Source organism: Athene noctua, chromosome 12, assembly GCF_965140245.1.
Source record: "Athene noctua chromosome 12, bAthNoc1.hap1.1, whole genome shotgun sequence".
Taxonomy (NCBI): Eukaryota; Metazoa; Chordata; class Aves; order Strigiformes; family Strigidae; genus Athene; species Athene noctua.
In genome coordinates, this window is record NC_134048.1 from 21,537,320 (window position 1) to 21,547,114 (window position 9,795).

Genomic DNA, 9,795 nt, shown 5'->3' on the forward strand with positions numbered 1-9,795 from the left:
AGATGGCAAGAGGCCGTGGGACAGGAGGACACGCCTGATGAGGCAACAGTGTTGTGACACTGAGAGCATAGATCTGCCGCGGTGACGGCCTGCAAGTTGTGCAACGCTGGCTGTCTTCACTCTTATAACAAGCTCTCACTGTTCCTAATGTGCCTTATCTCAAATGTTTAACCTAATGCTTCTGGGAGAAGTGGTCCTCTTCCAAACTTCACCAACCAAACCAGCTCGCAGTAACGTGGCAAACGCTCAAATTGATTTATGTTCCTTCATGCTGTGCCTGTCCCATGTCCTTAGTGTCTCTATAAGCCCTGGGGCTCCTTGCTCTTCATTTTCTCATGCTTGAGGCATCGGTATTTTAGAATTTTTTCTCCTGTGATCAGCTTTGAGGCTTCTCTCAGGGCTCAGAATGCCTCACTTGGGGTGAGAACAGGATAGCGCTTTTCCATAAACCTATCCAATTCCGCAAAAAGTGTGTGCCAAATCCTGAATTCTGCAAAAAGTATGCAATTCTGCAAAAAGCACGAGCGCTACAACACAAGGCCCAGCCCCACTTGCGGACGCTGGTAGACACCTTCCCGGGGCAGTGGCTGTGTGGGGAGGGTCCCACCACCCCTCGCATCAACCTCCGTTTGAAGGAAGTTGAAGGCAATCTCTTTTCTCAGGAAAGCCCCCATGTCCCCTGGGGGCGCCGCCCGCCCGCGGGTGCCTTGAGGCCGCTCTCCCGCCTTCCCGCCCAGGCGCATGCGCGGCCGCTTCTCCGGCGGCGCGCGGCGTTCCCGCCCTCACGCGCGGCGCCGGGGGGCGGAGCCATCGCCACGTCGGAGGAGGGTGCCCGGGAAGATGGCGGCCGCCGGCCGGAGGGACGTCCCGGTGGGCCGCGCTCTCTGCCTGCTGCTGCTCTGCGGCTGGGCCCTGGCGGCCGGCGGGCAGAACCTCCTCGGTGAGCTCGGCGGGGGGCGAGGGGCGGGCCGGTCCCCGGCGGCTGGCGGAGGTGGAGGGAGGGCTGGGGGTGCTGCGCGGCCGCTCCGCCGGGCTTGTACCGGACTCGTCTTCAGCGCTTGTGGGCCTAAAGGGCTCGGCCGCCCTCGCCGGCCGTAGGCCGGGCTCGGCCCCGGGGAGCGGCCTGGGCAGGGTTTTCGCTCCCTGAGAGCGGCGAGGGAGGGTGCAGCTCCCTCGGCGGGTATTCCTGGGGCTGTCTGGCCAGGCGTTCCCCTTGTGTTATTGCAGTGTAGCTCCGTCTAGCTGACTATCTCACTCATTAGACTTAATTTTTTGTTTTAATTATTCTACTTCGGTGCCTGTTTTTAGGCTCTCCCTCCCCTAAAAAATAAACTTGTGTTATGCTGCAAGAGGACTCCTAGTTAAGTCCGTTTTCTTTCTCCCACTTCTCTTCAACCTACAGACCAACTGTAACCAAATGCTAGTACGCAATACCCATTTCAAGTGCAGTGAGTTCCTCGTTGTTTTAGATGGAGCATTGGTGAAGAGAAAGGGGATTGCTAAAGACATGAAGGAACCTGTTTTGAGCTGGCAGTTCCTTTCTTGCTTGGCAGTCAGTATATCCAACCCAGCTCTATTTGTGTTGCTGCTCACCTGGTCTAATGGTTGAGACAGTAATGAAGGAGGAGGTTCAAAATGAGGAAGAGAAACCTGTAGGAAACCAAGAATTTTTAACTTCAAAAGTCGTGGAACAACTTGCTTTTTAAAAAGTAAGTTTTCTTGGAAGTGAATTTTGACCCTGTCAGATGGGTTTTTGTATGGTGTTTTATATTAAGAGGACTGTCTTGCTAGTTCTGTCACCGTCATTGAACGTTAATATCTATTTCTGAAGCTGAGGCATCTCTGGAGTCCAGGCACCAGGTCTTAACATCAGCTGATAGTGTTGTGTAACTGTAAACAGTGCAACCACCGTTTATAATGCCAAATAGTTTTGGGTAGATACCATAAATAAATTGTGGTGTGGCTGCTAAACTTACTACTCCTATTAAAACAAAAAAACCCCCCTTCTTTTAGGAATAACAGGAAATTACTTTTTCTCGCTCAGAAGCTGCAGCATTAGCTGGGAGGAGTCTGTTGCATTTAACCTTCTAAAACTTTCATGTTAAAATGGATTTAAGAATAATTTGAAGTGTAGGGATACATGCAGTGTAGTTCTGTAGGAAAAATATGTTTGTTTCTATTTCAGACAATTTAGTTATTACTCAAATACTTTTTGTTTCTTTGGTGAGGGTAGCGGTAAGGTCTGCCTACCCCACTCGTAACATGCCAACTAGCTACAAGTAGGAAACTACCTTGCAGCTCTTTTTCCTCATATTTGTCTCCACATACGCAATTAGGTGGCTTAACTCCTGTGGAGAGATAAGAATTCCCTAAACTTGTCCTGTACAAGAACTGAACAAGTTAATGTTGATACGATAATTCAGACTAGTAGTTTCTTCACAACAATAAGTGTGTTAAAGTTCAAAGCCAACTACTTTACATTTAGCAGAGAGGCACCATAATGTCTAGTTCACATGGGATTAGTTGAGTCTTCTCTGTTTTGCAGCTGGTTAAAGAGTAATTCATACTGGAGAAGTGTACCATGTAAACAACAAGCCTGTTGTAACCGCTCCTCTGTAAATATACATGTTTCATGAATAACATGATTCAGTATCCCCTGTATAATATTTTGCTTACGAGTAATTTGACACAGGCAGTTGGTTGAATGTTTCGTTTTCTAGAATCTGTAACTTTCCAGTGAACCAGGGAGCTCCCTGGGAGTGCTTAATAAAAGTATTGTTACTTTTTTAAAATAAAAAATTAAAAGGTAGTTTGGCATGCCAAAATACAAAGCAAGTATGGTTTCACTATTTAAATTATGATGTGTACTGGAAGTCTAAAATGTGTTACTCATTTTTAAGGTGCCTCTTGATTTGAATCTGAAAATGGCGTGCTGTAAATGTGAATAGTTCACTCTTTGCTATTTTTTTGGGGGGGCTAAAAAAAACATTGGCTATTTATAAACTCCCTCTGTGTCTTTATTTCTACCTTCTTTTGGATAGAGAAGAGGGATGATGGGCCGTGCATGTGGTTTTAATGCTCACCTTGTGTTTTATGTTGCTCTGCAAAGCCATCCTAGCATCGGAGAGGTTATGAATTTGCCTAAGGGTGCACTGTTGTGTAGCGTTGTTGCTGATTTACTTCATTATAAGAATTTGCAGCCGACAGAAGGCTTTCCTGCAGGAGCAGATGCAGTCCCATCGTCCTTTCTTCAGCTTTGTTTTTTAAGCTGTGGTTCAGTAGTTGCTTTCGAGTTAACATAAGGTTGGAAATGTTTGTCTACAAATTCAGTAAAAATAACTGCCTGGGAAGAGATGTTAGGACCTCGTGTCCTGACTAAAGGAGATATGGCAGTGTGTTCTTGCTTTTTGTAGACAAATTACGCAATGGTGAAAGATAAAACTTTTAACTGCAGGAAAAGCTTTACTGAGAATTTGCTCTGTAGACCTCAGCTTATTCTGTGGGAGAAAGAGTTTGATGATGAGGAAAATACTAATCACACGTGATTCTACAAGACATCATAAATCCACAGAGGAAGGGACGACATGTCTCTGAAGTTCTCTCTGGAAAATATGCATGCTGAATTTTTCAGGGACGCTAATTAGCATACTAATTCCTGTCCTACTCGAGACTTCTCTTTTGAAGTTGCCAAAGTACAGGAGTGTGTATTTCTGCATATGAATTCTAAAAAGTTTGCAGTGTGAAATATGCCCCCTTCATGATTTCTTGCATACAAAATAAATGCCTTGTCATAATTTCCATTTATAGCTGAAGTATCACAAGAGGAGTTAGTCCCTTGAGCTCAGCATTGACTGTTTCTCATTCTTTTCTCAGGTACTACGAAAGCAGAGATGCTTCAGAGAAATAATTCTTCTAAAAGTGAGAATGAAACGCTAAGTAGATCCCAAAATTTGACAGACATCTTGCAGAGTATAAGCCCAACAAAAAAAGAGGCAAGCCCAACAAAAAAAGAGGCATTTCCAACAACAGCTAAAATCAGTTTGGTGACTGCAGTAAAACCATCTACAGCAAAAGGCGATTCTCTGCCGTATGTTGTCTCTCGTGCGGTGACTGCTAGTCCAGTATCTCAAATGGATGTTGATGCTTCTGAAGATACTAAAATTGAGGAAGAGGATCTTCTAACAGATTTGAAAGACACACTAAATAGTTCACCCCCCATCATAAAAGAAACTATGGAGTCAGACGGAGGAGACGACTATGGTCCTTATGAAATGACATCGAATTCCAGATACAACTCAGACCTTCTAGACATGCCAGAAGATGATGATTCTGACACCATTAGTAATTACAATGAAGAGATCAAGACCCTCGCTGAGAAGATAAAGGATGTTTCTGTCACAGGGTTGGAAGAGGAAGAAGACAGCCATTTCTTTTTTCATCTGGTTGTAGTTGCCTTCTTAGTAGCTGTTGTTTACATCACCTATCACAATAAGAGGAAGGTATGTTGGCTGTGACAGGTTGAGAGAAACGGCTTTGATATTTAAAATGAGGTTTCATTGCCTTGTACCCTTTTTTAATAAACTACACTTTTTTAATAAGAGGAACTTAGCTTTTTGGAGAACAAAACTTTGACCATTTAGTCTTGGTATGATATTTATATGCAGATTGCTACTGTAGCTTTTTATCTGCACAGTGAAAATGAACTCGAATCGAACATTTTACATTAGAAAATTAGTTAATTGATAACATCAGTAATCAGTTCGGTAATGGACGCTGTCAGTGTACACCATGAGTTCTACAAATGAGACCTCAATCAAATTGACTGAAGGTGATTTATTAACTAATTCTTTTTCTGCTCAGGATTATAAACAGCAAATTAAGGAAGGTTTAATCCTAAATGACGTGGGAATGTTCTTGTTATAACTGTGATAATCTTTGTAATAAGTATTCACTTCAAGGTAGTCTTTATATCATAGATATACTGAGGGTTTAGCTACAAACTTTTAGGAGATGTTTAACACTTCCCAGTTTTACTTAGAGAAGCTCAACGTTAAGTGTTTTCAGGCAGCTGTTTCTTCAGTACAAATTAATTCTCTGCATCTCAAAAGGAGCCTGATTAGCGTTACTTCAAAATACATTTCTAGCGTAGAAAATTCACTCCAGCCCAGCCAGACCCAGTGCAGATGCACAAATTTGCAGTTAAATCACTGGTTAGTTTTTAGATATGAGGAAAATTCAGTGTTTATCCTTGTAGAGAACACTGATTTGGTCAAGGATTTTCAGGACTTTGAAAATAACACAGCTAAAAAAATCCCCCAAAACTCATACTTTACAGTGCAATGGCATATCTGGAATGTGCATTGCCAAGTTCTTCATAGGGAAAAATGTTGAAGACTGTTTGAAAATTTAACCTTTGAAAGCTTAACTTTGAGGGAAGTTCAAATAAGCGATAAAAAATGCGTTGTCTTTGCTACATAAGTGAAATAATGCGTGTAGTATCCTTTGGGTAGTTGTTGATGCTACTTTTTTACACTTAGAAGTAATTTTGGGAACAGAAAATACACTAGTACTTTATGTACATAGATATTGGCAGGTAGCTGTGTGAGACAATAGCCAAATTTTGATGTAGATTCTCCTTTTTCTTGCCCTGTACCCACGTACACCATCCCATTTCCCCTTTTGCCAGTGTAGTTGCTTTCTCTAGTAAAGTGGATTCTTAGATGATGTTAGTAAGAAACAAAGCTGAATAGGGTGAATAGTCATTTAAAAACCTGATTACTTGAGTGCTTTGATTTATCATACAGTCTTTTTAACTGCTCTGCTGATACCGCTGAAGGGGGCACGGAGCTGTAATGCAGAAGCAGTTTATCACATTACACTGTTGCCTTTGGTTCAGCACCAGTAATACAATTATTTTTAACAAGGGTGAAATGCCAGAATAGGCAAGATGAATAAATAACAAATGTGACCATCTGGGGATAGTTTAATGGCCTGTATATATAGTACTTCTGAAGTCACACACATATTTTTACTGTAAAAAGAGTTACGGGCTGAACGCTGTGGGTTTTGGCAAACTGCAACTGAGGTTGCCGGTAAGTGACTCGGTGGCAAGGACAGCACGGAAATCAGTGACTATTAGTGCCTTGTTTTTATAGCAACAGTAATGCCATTGCCAGGAGCAAGGAACTGTGGTACCAGTAGAACGGTTAAGCTGTCTTTCAAAACCAAACTGTTTTCTCCATAGCATCGTGTAAGTTGGCTGCTTTTTCTTTCAGATCTTCTTATTGGTCCAGAGCCGAAGATGGAGGGATGGCCTGTGCTCTAGGACGGTAGAATACCATCGTTTAGATCAAAACGTTAACGAAGCAATGCCTTCCCTGAAAATAACTAACGACTACGTATTTTGAAAGCACTGTGACTTGAGTTTGTTGAACTTCTCACTCTTTGCCTGCCTAGTCATGTAATGATATTCAGGTATTCTAAATATGCTGCTTGTACTGAAATGAGATATACTCTCTTTGACCTGGATGTTTTTGAGATTAAATCTCATGGAGGATCAAGGGCATGATACATCTGTTTGCTACTTTGGTCAGGTTTTATATCAACGATAAAATGACAGAGTTTAATAATCAGTGCTCTTTCCATTCATTAAGCATCATCTCTTCTGTCTTGAGCAGTCTTAATAGTGGTAATACAAAAAATAAGCATAAAATATTTTAAGTCTAATAAATTAATGACTTTGTCATCAGTAAATCAAATTAATGATCTTTCTGCTAATCACTTAGATGGCTCATAAATCCCACTATATCGCAAACTTAAAATATAATTACTTTTTCTTTTCTGTGTAAATCCTGATGCTGCAATCTTTCATCTTGGTTTTTTTTGGTTCTGTTTTCATGTTGCATAATTCGATCCTATTTTAGGCAGAATAGCTAGCATGGGAATTTCATAATTCCTGTATGTGTTCATGCAGTAAATAATTTAAAAATAATTATGTATAACCCATTTTATTTCAGAAGTTATATACCATATACTTCTTTAAAACTTTAAGATCTCTGTGAAGATATGCAGCTTCTTGACTGTCCTGTTTTTTTTCTCTAATGGTATTTATGACTATTTCATTATCTTTTCATTAATGAATGGAAAATAAGCCTTATTGAATAATCTTACTAAAATATAGATAGTTGACAGGCTTTCAATACATCAAAGCTTTCTACTGAATTTGAAGACAGTTGGGAAACAGTGATGTGGTTTGCTGTATTATAAATGGGAGAGGCCTGAAGATGTAAGAGTAATTTATTTTGTGGTTGTTCTGACCCAGGTAACGGGCAGATGAAAGTAATGGTGTGTGGGGCTGCCAGTCTGTGGACAGTGCACTCACATTTCTGACAAACATTTAATGCATTAGTGTAAATCAAGTTACTGGTACAGTAGTTGTTTTTTTTTTTTTTTTTACCTTGTCTTTTGTACTTGCATTATTTATGTTTTCATGAGTTGTAAAATATAAAATCTTAGTTTTCTGTACATTCTGTTTGTGATTTAGTTTTCAGACTGCTAAATATGTAAATAACGTTGGATCAGAATCCCCTAATTAATGACTTGGTATTCAAGTAGTTACGTAACATTTTGAAAAAAATCAACTTCGCAGCTGTTGGCATGAGGAGTCTGAAGGCATGATACTGTCTTAGGAATGAAGTGCTAGAAGTTCTAAATCCTACTGTTAAATGCATTCTTCTCATAACCGCAAGAACTAAAGCACAAACAAAATATCCCCAGACTCTTTTCTTGCAGTAATTTTTACCATATTTGGACTTGTATCACCTAATATTTTGAATAAGGTTTTTAAAATAAATGACAATAATAAGCTTGTGTTTTTTCACTCTTTCCCTGCTTTTATACAGTACCTTACGATAAAGAGTTTGCTTGGGATTGGAAAACCAGTTCAAAACCATCTTCTCTATTACTGATTACATTCACTTGGTCTAGGGGGTGTGTGGAGTTTTGTTTTAAGCAGTTGTTGGATGGTATGTAGAGTAGATAGCAAGGCTTAAGTGAAATCTTTTAAGCTGTAGGAATGAAGTTCTTTAACAAATAATTTTTTAATCTAAGTTGTATAATTAGTAATTCTTGGTACTCACATTAAAGCAGAACATTGCTGTGGTCAAGATCCAAAGGGGAAGGTTACCTTGCAAAGCTCCTTTAGGATGTTTAAATGTTGGATTCGGAGTGGAGGAGGAGGAGGTGGTTAATGTTTTTTACACCCAATAAGTTCAGTAGCTTTCTCCTTAAATAACATTCATAAAGTGTAGTGGTTTTTGACAGTAGAGAATAGTATGTTCACACTTTGCAGAACACTTGTGTTTCCTTTCAGCTTGGTACCACAGGCCTTAGAGAACACCCTGTGAAAAAGTACAGCGATACTCACGTGAAAAGTTTCATTTCAAATGTCATTTTCTCTTAAACACATCCAGTGAATTAGGCCATCAAGGCAGATGTTACACTTTCAGCCACCTGACTGACTATAATAGCTAGAATACTGTTTAAAAAATGTAGAAAATTAACATTGACCTAAATTAGTAGAAATAAGGGAAATTTTGTTGATTCCTGGCATTCATAGATGTGTTACTTTATTCCATCTTGGATGTCTTCCAGAACTCTTGTTGCATAGTTCAACTGGCTGAGTCAAACCAATCTAAATGTTTTTCTTCCAGGCTTACTGAACAAATAACAATGTCCTCTTTAAGACTATATGTTAATATATTGGTGGAAAAATCCTGCATTTCCTTGCTCTCCCTCGAATTTTTTTGTCCTTGTGAAAAGACTGTCTGTAGGGAGAGAAATTTATTAGCTTTCCAGCTTTTGAGGTGTTCCTTCCAACAAAGCCACTCTTTTAAAACCCTGTACCTTTTGCTGGAGGAGGGCTGCACGCAGCTAGTAGCGACGGGATTGCTCTTTGTGAGCTTTGCAGGGAAAACTGTCAAAGGCCTAATGTCAACTCCATTACTAAACCTACTTCTTTGCAGTTTGTTTTGCAGTTCATCGCATTTTAAAATGCTCTTGCGTTTAGCTGCACTCTGACAAAACTTGTCCCCCAGATTTAGTATTTATTAGGAGCACGTAACAGTATTTAGGCCTAATGGACTGCAACTCGCTTTGGCTATACTGCAAATGTTAATAAATTCTCTTCTGAAATTGTCCATTTAGCTGTCTTTGAGGATGCTGTTGCAGGAGCTTACCTTAGAGGAGGAAATCATACCTTGAGCCTTTTGCTTTCGGTAGTCATACCAGTACTGAAACCTTTCGGGTTAGTTAACTGGTATTTGAGGCCATGAAATCATGGCTCACGTGTGTCTTCTCTAGCAGAGTGCCCTTAAGATGAGCAGTGATTCTTTGCTTGCTCTAGCTATTGTGCACATCCTCTTTGTGTCACAAGCAAGCAAAATGTCTTAAATATTTATACATTATTTTTTTTTTTAAATAAAGCTCTTTACTAACGGTACTGAGGGCCGCTTATTCAAAAGTTTTTAAATTCATGGGGAATTAATGTGAATTTGAAATCCTTGAAGTGCTTTAAACAGGTTTCATGAGGAGAATTGTCTCAACAGATTCTCTTCTAGGATGCTAAGGTGTTTTTAATACTTGGGGTGACTCTTGCTCCATCAGGGGGACAGTGATTGTAGCAAGCTGCCCCAAGAGATAGGTTTGGCCATACCAAAGCAGGAAGTTTGAGGATGCCTCTAAGCAAATTAATTTAGGTAATGATGCTTGTGGAATATCACTATTCTTAAAACATGT

At 40.2% G+C, this 9,795-nt stretch overlaps 1 protein-coding gene across 1 annotated transcript; it reads left to right on the plus strand.

Annotated features, from left to right (window-relative positions):
* The first annotated feature begins 804 nt into the window (after positions 1-804).
* On the plus strand, positions 805-7,884 carry C12H5orf15 (chromosome 12 C5orf15 homolog). The gene is made up of 3 exons (XM_074916355.1): positions 805-940; positions 3,874-4,499; positions 6,276-7,884. Exons 1-3 carry the CDS (start codon positions 841-843, stop codon positions 6,405-6,407), a joined length of 858 nt encoding a protein of 285 aa, XP_074772456.1. The 5' UTR covers positions 805-840; the 3' UTR covers positions 6,408-7,884.
* The last annotated feature ends 1,911 nt before the right edge of the window (positions 7,885-9,795 follow it).